The sequence below is a fragment of the Medicago sativa genome, chromosome 8, assembly GCF_051527215.1.
Source record: "Medicago sativa cultivar Bolivia chromosome 8, Bolivia_mono, whole genome shotgun sequence".
NCBI classification, from domain to species: Eukaryota; Viridiplantae; Streptophyta; class Magnoliopsida; order Fabales; family Fabaceae; genus Medicago; species Medicago sativa.
The window spans coordinates 64,208,891-64,228,758 of record NC_140756.1 but is presented as its reverse complement, the minus strand read 5'-3'; the positions used below and the strand labels follow the sequence as shown (position 1 = coordinate 64,228,758).

General features: G+C 33.2%; 1 protein-coding gene and 1 long non-coding RNA gene across 2 annotated transcripts; one reads left to right on the top strand and one right to left on the bottom strand.

Moving 5' to 3' along the window:
- Positions 1 to 1,111: 1,111 nt before the first annotated feature.
- On the top strand, positions 1,112 to 1,831 carry LOC146900466 (uncharacterized). The gene is made up of 3 exons (XR_015022535.1): positions 1,112 to 1,238; positions 1,325 to 1,348; positions 1,630 to 1,831. It is a non-coding gene; the product is annotated as an uncharacterized LOC146900466 (long non-coding RNA).
- A 10,187-nt stretch (positions 1,832 to 12,018) lies between these two features.
- Positions 12,019 to 18,196, bottom strand: LOC146900465 (long-chain-alcohol oxidase FAO4A-like). Its single transcript, XM_085732631.1, has 3 exons — positions 17,846 to 18,196; positions 16,534 to 16,803; positions 12,019 to 14,168 (listed from the first exon to the last, which is right to left on the bottom strand). The coding sequence occupies exons 1-3, from the start codon at positions 18,179 to 18,181 to the stop codon at positions 12,330 to 12,332; spliced, it is 2,445 nt and encodes an 814-aa protein (XP_085588757.1). The 5' UTR covers positions 18,182 to 18,196; the 3' UTR covers positions 12,019 to 12,329.
- Between the last annotated feature and the right edge of the window lie 1,672 nt (positions 18,197 to 19,868).

Below are 19,868 nucleotides of genomic sequence, written 5' to 3'. Positions count from 1 at the left end.
ACAAAAATGGAGTTCACAAGGAGACTTATGCAGCAAAAGAGCAGAAAAACTGAAGAAAATACAAAGAAAGAAAACGTGTCACGATTTATCAGAAACGTGACACGATTTAAGAGCTTCAGAAAGGTTTGGTTCGACATTATGAAAACGTGTCACGATTGGTAAAACGTGACACGATTTGGTGAAGCCCTAATTCAGTTTCTTGCTCCAGAAGGTAAAAACGTGTCACGATTCACTTAAAACGTGACACGATTTGGGCGATTTTCTGTGCCTATTTATGCTGAAGTCTATTCCAAAAACAAGGGTTACGAATTCTAGAGAGCCAAGTGCGATTTTGCAACTGCAAGGAAGACCAGGAGGACGATTTCTTCATCTTCCAACCACTTTGTGTATGTTTTATTACCTCTAATGATTATGTTATTTGTAAACACTATTATGAGTAGCTAAATCCATTAGAGGTTAGGTCTGAGATGATTCGTTGTAACCCTAATTGAGATATTATGTTGTGAAACTCTATTTATTGTGAATGATATTCTAGTCTTTATTCAATTCAATTGTTCTTAATGCTTTTTATATCCTGATCAAATATAAATATGATTTTGTGAGAATGAATGACTACTGACCATAGCTTTCTACTTAGACCTATTGAATTGTTCTAATAAACATGGTTAGTCTAGGAATGGATAATCGTTTATTAGTGATATTAGGTTAACGTGCTTTAAACCTTCAAAGATTATTAGACCACCTAAGGGATTAGGGGCTGCAGTTTAAGAAGAGGGTCCTAACTCAAGGGATTGATTAGGACTATTTTGTTAACTATCGTGGGATTAGAAGATCATTCATACGAATAGGTGCAACATAACAATTAGGGGAACATAGATGATTCGAAAGACCTAAACTCATCTCTCTCTTATTCTTGAAAACCAATTTATTTTTAGCAATTACTTTTATGCAATCAAACCAATCTACTGCCTAGTGGCAAATCAAAATAACCTTTATACATCCTAAAATACAACGTAGTTGAATTATTGAGATTAAAAACAGTCCTCGTGGGATCGATATTTTTACTACTTCGATAGTATTTGGTGCACTTGCCAGAGATCTATCAATGTTGGTTTGAGGTTTTTCCCTAGTACTGATATCTTTTTCTCATATTTTTTTCTACATTAGCATGGAGGAGCAATGGGATATGAATGACCTCTATTGAAGGGCTATCTTCAACCTCAAATCCTTCAAGTAAGGTAATATCTCATTCATATTTGTTGTTATATTTTATTTAAATTATAAATTCATCTAATCCTTACATGTTTTTTAAAATTTCTTTTAGGGGTTTACATACCATCGATTTCAGGTAAAGCATTTCCTTTTTATAGATTCATTCATATTTCCTTCTCATCCGTCTTTGTTATCAAAAATTTTCAGCTTAATTTTCATTTTGAGTGATATCTCTTTGCATTGTTTTAAAATATATTTAATATTTAATTTAATGATCTTTGGTCTAAAGAAAGTAGTTAGTATTTTGAATTTCGATTTAGTGCTTGACTTTAGGTTTCTTTGAGTATTCTTTAGTTGTTATAGTTATTGATTGTCAAACAGTTTCTTTCTTGTGCTTATAGTTGAGTTATTCCTCAGATTCATACAATATTGATATGGCAAAGTCTGTGGAACTCCAAGCATCTCTTTTATTTGCCTCTCTATGTCGTTATTCATCTTCAGCAAGTTGTTTTTAACCTTCTTATCATGCACTTTATCCAAATTAAAGCCAGCAAATGAACTACCTGTTTTTTATGGTGGAACTTCTGAAAAACAAACTTTAGTGAGATTAATGTGCATAGCTCTTGGTGTTTACAGAACTATTGTCAATTTTATCACTTTGCTATATTTCAAAGATGTACTTTTTGTAAGTTTTTTTTAAGTGAGTGAGTTTTATGATCCTCAACAAATTGCTTGTGTGGCATCACTATTGTCAACCTAGATAGTAATATAAACGATATTGCTAATAAGTGTCCTAATGACGTTGTTAATGAACCGTTAAAAGAAAATTTTGTCTTAAAAATGCAATTCAAACACTTGTAAAAATCATAACTATACAATTTTCAATGTAAAAGATACTACTTTATGATGCTTAAACAAATCGCTAAGGACACTTGTTAGCATTTTTTTAATTTAAAATCTGAAATTTATAATAATTTTAAAAAATAAGTAATTTAAGAAAATCTTAAGAACTTCATTAAATTGATATAATTAAAAATGGTTCAAAATACAAAGTTAGAATTAAAATTATTTATTACATATCCATAAATGTATATTTTCAAATTTTTTGATTTGTTTTCCTTCAAATTTTTTTTTTTCTGAATTTGTTTTAATATCTATTCATTCATATAGTAAATTCGTACTAGTTTATACTTGCATGTCTCTAATCCCACCAAATACTCCTCCTCTGAGATGGAAATTGAGAAGTTATCTCCTTTAAGGATCAGTTGTGACAACTAGGAAGAGGGTATGTTTCAGAGATTGGAAACTGCTTAAGCAACAGTTTTTGCCTGCTTTTGGATTAGTGTTGTTATTTACATTTGCATCAGTGTTTTGAAGACAATTCCAAGTGAAGATGCGGGGGGGGGGGGGGGGGGGGGGGGGGGGGGGTTTGGTGCTGGAGTTGTTATCTAGATTTGGGTTAGGGTTTTTGGCATTGGTTTTTTCTTGATCTGGTGGAATAGAAGCATCTATAAGACATTTCCTGTAACATCCTGCTCTTCAACTAATGGAAACATTACCAATTTAAAGCGTCAGAGGACTAATGTACATGGAAGACGAGTATGACGGGGAACATTTATCAACAATATCAGTCAAGTATGGACTTTTGTATCAGTGTCAAGCTAAACACGATTGAGGTCAAGGGTATTTTGGGTATTTGCACGCAAGGAGTATAAAAGCATGTTTGGCTCAAAATATTTCATTTTCTCATGATCCTTCTCTCTCTAGGTTTTGAGAGAAGATTTTCTCTCCACCTTCTCTCTAGAACCGCCCCCATCTCTCCCTCTCTAAGCCATCAAAGCTTCCTAATACATGAAATTGGTGATTAAACACGGATTATAGGAGCTTCATGGACAAGAAAACATCAAGAAGAAGAGGTTTTAGCATGACTGGGGAAACTTGGAGTTAGGGTTTGAATTTGGGTATTTGCACGCAAGGAGTATAAAAGCATGTTTGGCTCAAAATATTTCATTTTCTCATGATCCTTCTCTCTCTAGGTTTTGAGAGAAGATTTTCTCTCCACCTTCTCTCTAGAACCGCCCCCATCTCTCCCTCTCTAAGCCATCAAAGCTTCCTAATACATGAAATTGGTGATTAAACACGGATTATAGGAGCTTCATGGACAAGAAAACATCAAGAAGAAGAGGTTTTAGCATGACTGGGGAAACTTGGAGTTAGGGTTTGAATTTGGGAAGCTTGGAATTTGAAGCAATCACAAGAATCATGCTAAGTGAGTTCTATAGATAGTTTTTCCTCCTTTGGGTTGTGTAATTCTTGTGAGAAAACTATGAAATTATGCTAAGTTAGTAAGATATGAATTTAGCACCCCAAAGCAATTCTTGTTGTTTATATGTTAAAATTGCCATGAAATATGTTTATTAAAGTCTATATATGTTGCTGGATGTGTATGGTGCATTGCAGGATCGAATCGGACGAGTTTTGGGTCAAAATTGCAAAATTTGCACCACAGACCCGAAGAAACTCGCTATTAGCGAAATAATTTCGCTAATAGCGAAATTACCCAGATGAAAGTCGCTATTAGCTCAATTTTCGCTAATAGCTAAATTTCCAGAACCTGCCCAGAAAAAGTTAGCTAATAGCGAAATTCTCTGACTTGGCCAACTTCCTCTTGGCTTGTTGGCCCATTTTAGGGCCGGTGGTGCAATCCGAAGCCTTTCTTTCATCGATTTACAACTTGATAACCCCACAACAACATCTAATCCATGCACATAACATCAAACGATTCTTGAAATGGAAATCATGGCAAAATTAACATATACATCAAGAATGGTATAAGAGAGTTTAAGCCGAGTTACTCGGGTAGCAATGAATTAAGAAAAGGAATGAATGTAGAGCCTCGACATAGTTTGTCGAGAACTAGAATGATAGCATGAATCCCTATGTATGTTAAGGCGCGAAGTGTATTCTCTTCGCACATGAACATGAATGATCAAGTATGTAGTTTACCGCTAATCGGATCGACCCCGGATCCGAGGTAAATGAGAAAGCATGTGTAGGTTAGAAACCTTTCTTGAATGATTAAGATTATGATTATAATGAATGATGTAGGTTCCATGTCTCTTGTGATCCACACTAGGTTGGATCTCAAGGGGTTCTCATCATGGGAACGGGATAAGCTCCGCAAGGGGGGCCCGCATGTCACTGAGTAAGCAGGACGTAGGTGTCGTGTCTCTTGTCATCCACACTAGGTTGGATTTCAAGGGGTTTCCACTAGGAGAAACGGGATAAGCTCCGCAAGGAGGGCCCACACGTCACTGAGGGAGTCCGATGTGCCTTAGCTAGGTTTTCATCGGTTATGTAAGGGATCGTACTCAGGGTTACTCCACCCGGGACACTCCGTAAAATGAACCAAGATAATGATGTTTGTTCAATGCTAAAATAATGAATTAATATGACTATGTATGATTATGTTTATGATTATGATATGTTAGCCATGAACAAGTCGAGCAATAGAGCAAGATATGAATGATATACCGATGACGATCTTAGATTTCGCTAATCGTCCGGTTTAAGACCGTGTCATGAATATGTTTTGTTTAGGCCTCGATGCGTTAGAGAATCTTGGTATAGCGGTCTTAGGTTCCCTTAAACCGCCATGACACGTATGATGTTAGTAAAGACCTATGACAAGTAAGATGAACCTATGACGGATCTTGTAGTCGGATGGATATTTCAGCAAATGCTCGTTCGTATCGCTGCAGGATGTCTTGGATTCAAGGATATTTTAATTATGTATGGTCGAGATGTATTGTTTTGTTGTAGAACGAACGTGATTTGTTGTATATAATATTCATTCGAACTTTTATTGTTGTAAATTTTAATGTATCCAGTACCGAGTATAACACATATGCTAAACTTCCTAGGTACGTTTAGTATGGGTGTTACATTTCCAAGGTATCATGCTGGCAGTGGGTGTTGAGTGATTACCTCTGAATGAAGAAAGCTAGATTGAAGGTGAGAAAAAACACAAGAGAGATGAGGGGGTGTCAGAGTGCAGCGGATTAATAACAGACACAAAGATGAGAGAGAGAGAGAGAGAGAGAGAGAGAGAGAGAGAGAGAGAGAGAGAGAGAGTAGACACAAGCAATTTATACTGGTTCCTCCCACAACACAGAAGTAGTCCAGTCCCTTTGCACTTCCAAGGGATTTCACTACAATCTCATTAGATTACAATTGCTTGAGGACTCTTCCAAAAGACTTCCAATTGCTCAAGCACACTTGCAATAGACTTCTAATGATCAAGGTCACTACCAAGAGACTTCCTTTGCTCAAGCAAAACTACAAGAGACTTCCAATGCTCAAAGACAACTCCAAGAGACTTCTATTGTTCAAGCACACTTGCAAGAGACTTCTTTTACTCCATCACAGCAGAAAGAGACTTTTGGTGCTCAAGCTTTGCAGGCAAGAGATTTCTATTTGTTTACAAATATAAACAAATTTGTTCTTACATCAGATAAACAATTGGTGGTGTAAACTGAACAATGTTGAACAAACTATTGTGATTTTAGAATTTCTAAGATACAAAAGTTGAAACGAAATTTTTAGGTAATTAAAAGAAAATATTTGAAAATATTTATGGATATATGTGTACCCATATGGGTATGGGACGGGCACATGTACAATATTTATCCAATAAAGTTGGAACGAATATTATGCTATCCCTATCTATGGATACACATTGTCGTCCCTGTTGGAACCTGCTTACTTTTGATAGAAAATTAGATCCTGGTACAATCCCCACAGTATAACGGATAACTTTTCTCAGGTCATTAATACAACAAGTATCATTAGCTCCAATTCTTACTTGAGATATTCAAAGAAAGAATTGCACATTGATTGACAACCTCCTCGTGATAATTGTTTTAAGCTTAGTACAAACGGTTCCCACCGAAGGTACAATCACCACAATATAATGGATAACTTTTCTCAGGTCATTAATACAAGACTTAAATATGCAAATAGTCCCTGCAAATAGGTTTGGTTTGGTTTGGTTCGGATTTTATTTTAAAAGTCAACCGAATCAAAACAAATCACATACTTTTTTATCTTGTGGTTTGGATGACTTTTAGCCTAAAAATTGAACCAAACTGCACTGCGAACACTGGTTTAAACAATCTAGCAATAAGATTATTTGTATTAGTCATGATACATCAAACTTGATTGCAAAGCATATCAAGATTAAAAGTCGAGAAATATTTGAAACCCACTCCTCCGTTGTTCTTATGAATAGAAAACTTATCATGAGAGCCAATGAATCACTTTATTAATTGCTCCCCACCAAAAAAATTTAAAGAGAAGATGGTAATTGGTAAAGTAAAGTATCGACTTAATAAGAACTTCATGCCATGCCTTGGAGAGATACTTGCTGCTCCATGAGTTAATATTCTTCCAAACTCTATCTTTAATGAAACTAAAGATGGATTTTTTTTTCACTTCTGCTAATTGTAGAGGGTAGGGTTAGATATTTACCAGTTCCGAGAATTGTTTGAACACTAAAAACATTTGCAATGCCATTTTGAATAGCTCGTGACACATTCTGACTAATAAATTCCTTTCTTTCGGTGGGCGTCTGGTACTTCTGAAGTCTGTCCTGTCCTCAATTCCGGTTTACTTTCTATCCTTTTTCAAAGCCCCTGCAGGTATAATTTCTTCTATTGAATCTATTTTTAAATTTTTTTTTTGGGGGGGTGGTGAGGATTATCGGAAAATAGCCTGGATTAGATGGGATTCTATTTGTCTTCCTAAGGAGGTGGGTGGTTTGGGGGTTCGGAGGTTAGGAGAGTTTAATATTTCTTTGTTGGGGAAGTGGTGTTGGAGGATGTTGATAGATAAGGGTGGTTTGTGGTATCACGTTTTAAAATCTAGATATGGGGAGGAAGGGGGTCGGTTGAAGGAGGGGGGGACCGTGTGTTCATCTTGGTGGAGGACGATTTGTAGGATCCGAGAAGGGGTGGGTAGTGGAGTAGGTAATTGGTTTGAGGGGAATGTTCGGCGGATTGTGGGAGATGGTAGGGATACTTTATTCTGGTATGATACTTGGGTGGGGGAGTTACCTTTACGTTTTAAATTCCCCCGTCTTTTTGACTTGGCGGTGTTTAAGGAGATAATTGTTGAGGAGATGAGGAGGTCATGTTGGGAGGTGGGAGGAGGAGGGTGGGAGTGGAGACGTAGGTTATTAGCTTGGGAGGAGGAGAGTGTGGGGGAATGTTATGCTTTGCTCCACAATGTTGTTTTGCAGGATACATCTTGTGATACTTGGCGGTGGTTACTAGACCCGATTCATGGTTACACGGCTCGAGGGACATATTACTTCCTTACTTCTTCCGGAGCTGGTGTTGACAGATCGCATGTTGATGAGGTTTGGCATAAATGTATTCCTTCGAAGGTGTCTTTGTTTGTGTGGCGGCTCCTTCGTGACAGATTGCCTACTAAAAATAATCTGTTAAGGAGGGGAGTTATACAAGCAATGGATACGGAATGTATAACAGGTTGTGGGGAAGTGGAAACGGTTACTCATTTGTTTTTAGGGTGCACCACTTACGGCTCCCTTTGGTCACATGTGTTGCATTGGTTAGGTATTTCTTTGGTTCTTCATGGAGATTTACGTCATCATTTTGTGCAGTTTACTCATCAGGCTGGTTTGCCTAGTTTCTCTTACCTTTATCTTCGGCTTATTTGGTTTGCATCGGTTTGGGTGATTTGGAAAGAAAGAAACAACTTTGTCTTCAATAATGTGACACTAAGTGTTGATGTGCTTTTAGAGAAGGTTAAGCTAAATTCTTTTTTGTGGTTAAAATCTAAACAGGTTGTTTTCTCTTATAGCTACCACGAATGGTGGAAACACCCACTTTGTTGTATGGGTATCTGTTAGCTTTCTTTTTCCTTTTTGGTTACATCCCGTTGTTGGGCAGCTTTGACATTGTAAAAACTCTTGTTTGATCTTTCCTTTGCACTCCTTGTGCGGGGGATCTATTGTGAATATATATATACACCATTTTAGTCTGTTCAAAAAAAAGATATTTACCAGTTCCGAGAATTGTTTGAACACTAAAAACATTTGCAATGCCATTTTGAATAGCTCGTGACACATTCTGACTATAAAATATCTTGGATTTTGAAGAGTTATAGCTTTATCGGATGTCATTTCGTAGAATATGTTTCATTTTTTCTACTTCAGTGTTGCTGACTATGTCTGAAAGACAAAAAGTAATCACCTACAAAGAGAGGATGAGGGATGATTGGAGCATTCCAGCAGATCTTAACACCATGTATACGTCTCCCCTAGATTTCGCTTGTCAAATTGAAGTTAAAAAGCCTTATGCATAAATAATAAACAAACAGGGTGAAAGAGGCTCTCCTTGTCACAAACCTCTATCCAGGGTAAAAGTTTCAACTACATTTTCATTAACAAGAGCTCAGATAATCAACTGTTTCTATACACATCATGATCCCATTAACCCATTCATGAAAAAAAAAAAAACTTGTTTTTTAAAAATACCACGCAAATAATCCCAATCAATTTATATCATAAATTTTGCTAATATAAAGCTTGAGAGCCACATCAATCAATTTTTCTTTTGTCATATAATGCACAATTTCTAGCCATCATACCATTATCCAAAATAGATCAATCAAGCACACAAGATCCTTTGATCTGTTAGCTAGGGCTGGGCAAAATTAACGGTTAACCGAACCGAACCGAACCATATCAAAATTAACTGAACCATTTCACAAATTTATGAACTGAACCATTATTTTGATAACAGTTAATTAACCGAACCGAACCATTAATAACCACAGTTATCCAAACCGAACCGAACCGAACCATTAAGCATATCTATTTAAAGCCAACTTATTTTAAAAAAACAACTTATTTTAAAATCAACTTATTCAAAACAGCTTATTTATGCAAAACAGCTTATTAGGATCTCATTTTTCAAAACAACTTATTCAAAACAACTTATTTATACGAAACAACTTATTAGGATCTCATTTTAAAAAACAACTTATTCAAAACAGCTTATTTATACAAAACGGCTTATCAAGATCTCTTTTTTCAAAACTACTTATTCAAAACAGCTTATTTATGCAAAACAACTTATTAGGATCTCATTTTTCAAAATAACTTATTCAAAACAACTTATTTATACGAAACAACTTATTAGGATCTCATTTTAAAAAAAAACTTATTCAAAACAGCTTATTTATACAAAATGGCTTATCAAGATCTCTTTTTTAAAAACTACTTATTCAAAACAGCTTATTTATGCAAAACAGCTTATTAGGATCTCTTTTTTCAAAATAACTTATTCAAAATAGCTTATTTATGTAAAACAACTTATTAGGATCTCTTTTTTCAAAATAACTTATTCAAGACAACTTATTTATACAAAACGACTTATCAAGATCTCTTTTTTCAAAACTACTTATTCAAAACAACTTATTTATGCAAAATAACTTATTCAAAAGAGCTTATTTATGCAAAACAGCTTATTAGGATCTCTTTTTTCAAAATAACCTATTCAAAAGAGCTTATTTACGCAAAACAGCTTATTAGGATCTATTTTATCAAAATAACTTATTCAAAACAGCTTATTTATGCAAATAAGTAATTTTGAAAAATGAGATCCTAATAAGTTGTTTTGCATAAATAAGTTGTTTCGAATATAAAAAAAGAGATCTTAATAATTTTTGCATAAATAAGTTGTTTTGAATAAGTTATTTTGAAAAAATAGATCCTAATAAGCTATTTTGCATAAATAAGCTGTTTTGAATAAGTTATTTTGAAAAAATAGATCCTAATAAGCTGTTTTACATAAATAAGCTGTTTTGAATAAGTTATTTTGAAAAAAGAGATCCTAATAAGCTATTTTGCATAAATAAGCTCTTTTGAATAAGTTATTTTGCATAAATAAGTTGTTTTGAATAAGTAGTTTTGAAAAAAGAGATCTTGATAAGCCGTTTTGTATAAATAAGCTGTTTTGAATAAGTTATTTTGAAAAAAGAGATCCTAATAAGCTGTTTTACATAAATAAGCTCTTTTGAAGAAGTTATTTTGCATAAATAAGTTGTTTTGAATAAGTAGTTTTGAAAAAAGAGATCTTGATAAGCCGTTTTGTATAAATAAGCTGTTTTGAATAAGTTATTTTGAAAAAATAGATCCTAATAAGCTGTTTTGCATAAATAAGCTGTTTTGAATAAGTTATTTTGAAAAAAGAGATCCTAATAAGCTGTTTTGCATAAATAAGTTGTTTTGAATAAGTTATTTTGAAAAAATAGATCCAAATAAGTTGTTTTGCATAAATAAGTTGTTTTGAATAAGTAGTTTTGAAAAAAGAAATCTTGATAAGCCGTTTTGTATAAATAAGTTGTTTTGAATAAGTTGTTTTTAAAAAGAGATCCTAATAAGCTGTTTCGTATAAATAAGTTGTTTTGAATAAGTTGTTTCTTAAAAAGAGATCCTAATAAGCTGTTTTACATAAATAAGTTGTTTAGAATAAGTTATTTTGAAAAATGAGATCCTAATAAGCTGTTTTGCATAAATAAGTTGTTTTGAATAAGTTGATTTTAAAATAAGTTGTTTTGCATAAAATAAGTTGTTTTTTTAAAAATAAGTTGGTTTTAAATAGATATGCTTAATGGTTTGGTTCGGTTCGGTTAATAGGCAAGCAAACGGTTAACCGAACCATAACTTTGGTTCGGTTCGGTTACTTCCAAAACTTAAACGGTTCGGTTCGGTTATTCCGAACCATTTCACGAATTCGGTTCGGTTCGGTTCGATTAATATGGATAACCGAACCATGCCCAGGTAGCCTAACATCTTTGCCACAAGTTTATACATCACATTGCAAAGAGATATTGGACGTCAATCTTTCATGAACAACACATAATCCCCCTTTAGGAATCTGCTCACCTCATAAAAGGTCAAAAGTGCCGAAAGAAATTAAAGCCTTTTGGAAAGTAAAGAGAAATTATATTCATATAATCATTTTGGAGCAATTTTTGGACAATTCTTGTTGATACTTTTATTATGTTCTTACTCTCTTTCCATTTTTCTCTATTGTTTTTTACGAATAAGAAGAGAGAAAAAAAAATTGTTCAAAAGTTGTCACAAATGATTGTACAAATATTATTATTCTAGACAAAATATTGTCTAGTTAACCTCCCATATTAAAAAATACTAAAAATAACATACAGATTTTTATATAGTTTAAGAGTATTATTTATTGAGACAAAAAATTATTTCAATAACAAAATAAGAGATATATTGGCATTTTGTATTTTTTGACAATTGTTTTATTTTTCTTTTAACAAAATATGAACACAAATCCAGTTGATGGATTTGTTATCAAACAGTAATTGAATCCTAGTTAATTGCTTAGTAGAATTTGTGAATTGGTGGTTCAATTGTATGTGAAATAAATCTCTTATGGCCTCTGATGAAATCCACAACTAAGACCATTGAATTGATTACTTCTGGACTGCATTTTATTTTTGCTTGTTTTCCATTGGCATGCAATCATAAAATCCTATTCCTTTTGATATTATAAATTTATAATCTGATTGGATTAATTGAATTAGTACAAAAGTATGTGATATATTTTGTCTTATAGCTTATACTACAAGTAACAAGAGTATGTGTTATTTTTACACGGCTTACCAGTTTATTCACAAGATTGCAAAACCAAAAAATAAAGACCACCACTAACATATAAGAAAATTAACAGTCTAAGCCACATGTCATAGTTGAAGCATCAACAATAGAAGTATATTATAGTAAGCAATTACATGTACATGTTTGGAAATCCTCTACAAAAGATCGAACGCATCCTCAAGAGAGAGCACAAACATCGTCTGACCTCTCTCTAATGAATTTCCTAACACTGATTATTTAGTAACCATAACAAAAATAACAAACTTTCAAACAATGTGTGAACTAGACTGATGCTATTAGCTGGATAATCTTATTAATTGTGTAACACTTCACTTAAAATTATTGTAACATGAATTCTCTCCTCTTTTTCCATAACCAGCAAAAGTTTTATTTTCTTTCCCCTTCACCTTTTCCTTTTAAGAACTTCAAGAACATGTTGTGCTGTGCAATATGCAATAGCCTGAACAGTGACCATTGGATTCACACCTAAAGCTGTGGGAAATACACTTGTATCGGCCAGATAAAGACCCTCTACTTCCCATGTTTCCCCCGTTTGGTTCACAACCGATTCCTTCAGATTAGTACCCATACGACAGCTCCCCATCTGATGTGCCGAGCATACTGGTGTCGATAAGTCAGTTAACAGCATTGAACTTTCTTCCTTCACAAATTTCTCAAACTCATGATAGCTCACTTCCTTAACATTTAAGCTCCTTCCCTTATTATTATGTGTCCCAATTTCTTCAGCTCCAGCTGCTGCCAGAATTCTCAGCACCTTTTCAATTCCTTTGTGTAAATTCTCTTTGTCTACATCTTTCATCTCATAGCTTATACGGGTAGGTGAATCCACAGTTCCTGATCCTTGATCCCTTGCCAGTGCAAATACATGAGCTGTTCTTGAAAACTTGCGCATACGATCTTTTATATCCATTCCGGAACTCCACGGCATTAGAACTGAGAATAAGCCTGGATGCAATGAAGGTGTTTGGATCACCGCGCCATATCCAGTTTTGTCAAATTCCGCAACAACTGTAGACATTGCTGTCATAATTCCTCCTTCGTAGCTTTTTTTATGTCCCTCCGGCCAGAACTCGGGCGAAGAAGGTGCATCTGGGAAGTAGCCCCAAGCCATTGTCACTGGATGAAGATGCAAGTTTCTCCCTATGTTTTCATTTCTCAAACCACTTCTTTTGAGTAACGACGGAGTGCTTAGTGCTCCACAGGCTACAATTGTGACCTTGGACTCGACCACGCAAATGTCTTTTTTACCATTGTAGTCAATTTCAAAAGCCACTCCTTTTGCTATCTTTCTATCTCTTCCTTTCTTTTCTCTATACAAGACTTGTATAGCCTCGCAACTAGGAAGAATTGCACCATTACCTGATTTCACCAAGTCCACAAGCCATGTTTCTGATGTACCTTTCTTCTTTCCATCCTTGCATCCCAAGCAACACCAACCACAGTAGTGATCTGGTGGAGCATTCCTAGGAATGTTACTGACAGGATACCCCATTTCTTGACACCCTTTTCTTAGTATTGCATTATTAAACCCTTCCTCTTCAAACTCAGATTGGACTCCCATTTTCTCACACACAGCATCCATTGCTTCCTTGTATAGTTTACTTTCAAAAAGTTCTAGCTCATGGCGATCGCACCACTCCTTGCATACATGGTTAGGGGTTTTGATGCTGGCTGACCAGTTTATTGCAGACCCTCCACCAACGGTGGATCCTGCTAGTACTAGTACGGACATATCATCGGTTGCAATCAAACCATTGGCGAGGTACATTTGATCCAGGGTTGGTCCTTCAAGAAGGGAAAGATTGTTCCTAGCAAAATAGTTTCCTTTCTCCAATACCAACACCTTATAACCACTTTTTGCTAGAACTCCCGCTACCACGCCACCTCCTGAGCCAGAACCAACAACCACTGCATCACATTGGATAACTAGAGAAGGAGATGAGATGGTAGAAGCTTTATTCGTTGGAGGAGTGACCGAGACAGGGAATCCAAATTGTCTTAGAGAATCCGAAATGATATCACGCGGGTGGTTCAGATTGACTAGGCCTTTGTAAAGCGGTCCTAAAACTTCTTCATCATCATGATCACCATCTTCTTTTTCTTGTCGTCCATCTTTGGATGTTTTATGTAAAATTTTGTTCTTTCGCTGCGCTTTGAACTCTTGATCAGGTCCACTATATCCAATTGCCTTCCATGATGGGTTGTTTTTTTCTTCATCTACCTGAAAATGAAAGTGTTCTTGCATAATGAGTACATTGTTATGGTTCTAAGCAATCAGAAAGACACACCAAATTTGAATACACAACACACATCCTTTAGGTACAAAGATTTTGTGGTATTTCATTTGTGTCATAGTAGCAGGTTTATCTAGCAAGAGTAGCAGGTCTATGATGATCCAGGGTTCGATAGGGAGATAAACAATGCATGACATAAAATTGTTCTTAATTTGGACGTACAAACTACAACATAGGTTTTCCATTCTATTTTCAGTTTGTTTTATAATTTTGTTCATAGGACTGAAGTGAGAGTTAAGTGTACAAATTTGGAATGTATATACTAATGTTTGGTTATAACACAAAATTGATTTACCTCTAAAGTAAACCTTAATTTGAGTAAAAGTGGTAAAAAGTAACTTTGTATTAGGTTAAAAAAATGACATTTAAGATTTACTATAAAATTTTGTTTTCATAGTAAATATACTTAAATACTCTGCGAAATAAAATATAAAAAAAATGATTGTTGAAAAGTTGATGTAGGCATCTTTGGCTAGTTTGTTTTTATTGTCTTTTATTTTCCTCTTGATAAAAAAAATATAGTTTAAAATTTAGTCTACATACGGCAATTTTTTAACTACCATTTTCCTTATTATTTCATTTCGGAAGGAGTATAAATTATTTTCATTTTGACAAATAAATCAATTCAAACTCAACTCTAACAAATTGAAGTTTATGATTTTTTTTTTTTTTTGGGGAAAGACAGATGAAATGCATATTAAAAAAAAAAAATCACTTCAACCTCAACTCTAACAAAACGAAGTTTATGAAATTAAGTTGAAATTTTAAAATTACATTTATAAATTATAACTCAACCATATTCCACTTTATTCTATTTAGTAAAGGAAAAAAAAATGTTCATCTTACAAAAATGGTATGAGAATGACATATGTATGGCCAATGTGGGGAGTTGGTATCCCCATCCAAGAGAGAATTAAGTGAATGTCTGTGGGTGACTGATATGTGAGTTGTAAAGTGTAGGGCACACAGTTTTTTAATTTGAAACCAAATGCCAATCAAGTCATACCTTAACAGGGGCACTTATACCCTCTTTTGGGTTTCATTTTGACTATTTGGCACATTAATGCTCTCATTATTATTAGACTAAATTATACTACTATGCCTTAACAGGTTAATTTTGATACACTGTATAAACATTTACATTGTGAACAAATCACATTTTATTTTACATTTTATAAATAGTTTTGGTTAAAATCAAATTATTTTTATGATTGGGCTATTAATATGATTCATATCATACTTCACGCATGTTGAAACCCCTTCAATGAACACATAAAACTTACACATATACTTGTACCCAAAAAAAAGACACAGACTTTTTTTTTGTAATTATCTTTTAGGTCTAATTGTATTTTATCCTCTTATTCTTCATTTTACAAAATTGGTCATACGATTTTCAAATTTGTTCGTTTTGGTCTCTTCATCAAATATTTGATCTAAAATATGATGATTTGACATGTTTTAAATGAAAATTTTTAAGGTTTAATAGCAGTTTTAGCCCTCTAACTTTTCCAAAGTTGCGATTTTGGCCCTCTAAGAAAAAAACTGTAAAACCGCCCCCTAAGTTTTGCACCTGTGGCAGTTTTGGCCCCCAAGGCCAATTTTGACTCGGTCTACGTTGATGTGGCACCCTAAGTGAGGTGCCACGTGTTATTATTTTTTTTACTTAAAATTGGTCTTGGGGGGCCAAAACTGCTACAGTTGCAAAACTTAGGGGGCGGTTTTGTAGTTTTTTTTAGGGGACCAAAATTGCAACTTCGTGAAAGTTAGGGGGCGAAAACTGCTATTAAGCCAATTTTTAAAAGACTTTTTTTACAATTTCATCTATGTTTTTCATCGATATTGATAATTTTATAAACAAATCATATTACCACATCATTTAAAACATATCACATTCCTTTTAGTTAAAAAATGTATGATTAAAGGACAAAAATTATTATATTTTTAAATAGGGGATCAAATCCACAAAATTGTGAAAATATATGGACCAACATATATATGGGGGACCAACATCGTAATGTGTATCTTTTAAAATCTTCATGCATAAAAATAAATGCATGTGAAGAGGATGACTAAGTAAGGAGTGTGTACAATTTTTTTTCCAAGAGTGTTACATTTATGGACATAGTAGTACATGTATACTTTTATATAGTACATATAACTAAACAGTGAAAAGATGTAAAAGGTTGTTGACCACAGCAACATTTATTGATTATACTGAAAGAAACAGAAGACATTAAATGCATATATGCTTATAGTATAGTTAAGCTGTGAAAAGTTGGTATAATTTACCTGAGTAAAGAAGACGAGGAGGGTAAGAAGCTTTATGGTTCTGAACAACATTCTAAGAGGACGATGGTAACTTACAGACCAAGACAACATCACTTTTTGGCGTTTCTCTGGTGACAACTGAGGATAGCTAAGGATAAATGGGAATTTTGTTGAGATACTTGCAATACCACACAAAATCAATGTGCCAAACCATGTAGATAGTAGCCATAATGTCAACTTCAATAACCATGTACTTGGATGTTTCAGTTTCTCACTCACCAAATTTGCAACCTTCAAATTCAAGCAAAAAATTAACCATACACATCAGTAATATAATAGTACTAATTATTAAGGCTATAATTGTAATACGGACAAATACAATGATTAACATAAATTTAGGGTCCTTGACATGTAATAGGTGCACTAAGGTATCCTCTGGTGTAGGCCTTTTAAGCTCGCTATGAGATTAATCTTTAAGTGGATGGTTGAGCATCCAATTTTTTTTCACATGGGTTTGGATTGCCTTTCAAATTGACTACTATGTAAATCATTTCATAAACACAAACAATAAGTTTGTTGATATAAAGGATATAATTGGAAACAAAGATAAATTATACCTTATAGTTTCTAAAATATACTAATTTGAAACAAAATAAAAATACAAAAACCAACAACCTTCTTTCTTTAAAATTAAAATAAAAATAAAAATCAACAACCTAATTTTAAAATATAGATCAACTTGCTATGGTATATACGGCCAATAAGGTGGAAAGTCAGTTTTCAAACATCATCAATATCAACAATTACAAGAAATGTGTATGTTTGGATGGAAGGTATGTTTGTCAAAATCACTCTAAAATATAACTTTTGTCAAAATTGTGATAACTCATCATAATTTGACAACCTCAACACCAATTCAAACATGCACGAGATATATTTCACACGATTTTTTTATCTTTCAAGCAACAAATAGAATAAATGATGATCTGATGCAAAGGGAATTAATAAATTTATTTAATTTTAAATTAAAAAAAATAATCAATCTTAAACTTCATGGAAGTACAACCTGAAGATAACGTGACTTTTCAGCCAGAAATAACTTTTTGATCATTCCATGGAAGTTTTTTCTTTTGCGTATGAACTTGCATATCAAAATACTAAGCATAATAAAAAATTGAAAATCACTACACGTTTTCTTTTATCAAAAAAGTAGTAATTTTGACCATTAAATAAGGAAAGTTAATTAACATCCTTGGCTATATGTATTTAATATAATATAATAATAAAAAATAACAAAGAAAATCAGAGAGAGAGAGAATAACAATAGTCCTACACGTTCAGGGGTGCCAGCCATGGAAGCTGAAGTACGGTAGAAATTGTTGACAGATTCATCAGCAACATTGTTGTCTTTGATGGACGGTAACATGGTATCACAAAGAGCAACTAGTGATTTCATTTGTCTAGGAGAAAGAGAATTTCTAAGAGGTGGTAACAATTTTTGGTGTTTAATTTCACTCTCTTCAATGTTATCATGACCAATATCTAAAAGAAGACTCTTTGTATCAAACCCACCAAGCTCAACAACAGTATGAACTTTTGCTTCGTTCATTCCCAACCCCAACCTGAAACTACCACTTCTACTGTTGCTTTCTCTATTGGTGTTCTCCATGCTTGACTTTTGTTTCTCTTTTGCATTACCCAAAGCTTAGCTATTTATATAGTCTGTGTGAATAATGAATGGTTTGTTTCGTGTATTAATTAATTAAAAAATACAATAAGATAGGAACGAAAATATTAATGGGATTTTTATTTTTGAGGGAAATTTTTTTAATGAGTTCTCACTCTTTTTTTTTTTTTTTTTTTTATAAAAAAAGTTTAAAAAATTTACATACATTTTAGTTAAGCTCATTACTTTCACTCATTCTGAGTATCATATCTATTATCTACTCACCAATCCATTAAAAATATAGAGGAAATTACACTGTGAAAGGCAAACGGACAATAAACTATGTCACTGATCTTTTCTCTTGTCTATGCTATATCTAAAGAAAACTACCTCTTTCACCATTTTGGGTTGAATTTTTCTTTCAAAAAATACCCTTAATTTTCAATACAAATAACACATGTAACAAATAGATAAGAATAAATTTAAATATTGAAACAAATGTAACAAACACGATATGAATATTTTTTTTTTGTTTTTTTTCCTTTATCATTTAAAAAGTGTAATAAACTAGATGAGTATATTTATACTTAATTTTTCATCATTCCAATTATACTCTTAAACAACTTTTTCTATAATAAAATTGTTGTTGGTACCATTAAAAAAAGAATTTAGATTATATTTTTTTGTTATATTGATTTTTTATAACTTGAAAGCAACAAACATTTATATTTTTTTTTAGTTTTAATCAATATCAAAATTTCATTAAAAAAAACACCGTTCATAATTTTCAAACGTTAACACAATAAAAAGAACGGAAAGACGGGCACGTGAGTGTCCGTCTTTTCGCTAGTGATAATAATACAAATGAAGGTTAAAAAAGGTCTCGCATGATCCTCAACAGAAGTTGTTTACATGGAATCACTACGGTCAAACTTGAATAATTATTTAAATTTCAAATTTAATAATGATTTTCCTTCAAAACAATTTTAATAATGATTTTAAAAAATAACTAATTCAAGAAAATCAAAATAAGGAAGTTCATTGAATTGAAATAATGAAAAATGATTCAAAATACAAAATTAGAATTAGATTTAATACAAAATAGTTATTTCGATTTTTAAAAAAAATGATATAATATACATTTATTGGTTATACAGTAGTTTCGTAACAACTTCTTTAAAATATTATTACATTCTTCATATATAGTTACTCTTAAATATTTTTGTTAAAATAAATGATACATTTTTTTGTTGGAATTTCAGAATAATTCAAATAACAAAATAACAATTTTGAAATAAATTAAAAAATTGGTAATAAAGGTCTCACATTGATCCTTATCTAAAGTTGTTTATGTGGGAATACTATAGTCAACATCAATATAAACAACATAACTCCAATAAACAAACCAACTCTTGCAAGATGCACTAGAGCGGTTTACAAAGACAAATTACAACTCAACTAAACAGTCCAACTCAATGCATCAAAATGATACAAAGAGAGACTCACAAATAACAAGGACAGACGCAAAACCCTAAATAAATATTTTCTTAAATGACGACTTCAGTAGTCTTCACATAGTTTGTGTCTTCCTTTATATAGCCAGGGTAAGCACGAGCTTATTATTCACAGGCTAAACAATCAGCAGGCCAAATGAATATTCAGCCTTCACAATCTTATAAGAGCAAATATA

Excerpts from the sequence above, each read along its gene's own strand:
- LOC146900465 (XM_085732631.1), bottom strand. The coding sequence starts at position 18,181 with ATGGAGAACACCAATAGAGAAAGCAACAGTAGAAGTGGTAGTTTCAGG. Across the intron at positions 16,804-17,845 it reads TGGCTGGCACCCCTGAACGT|GTTGCAAATTTGGTGAGTGA; the intron begins GTAGGACTATTG and ends TTGAATTTGAAG. Across the intron at positions 14,169-16,533 it reads TCCTCGTCTTCTTTACTCAG|GTAGATGAAGAAAAAAACAA; the intron begins GTAAATTATACC and ends TTTCATTTTCAG.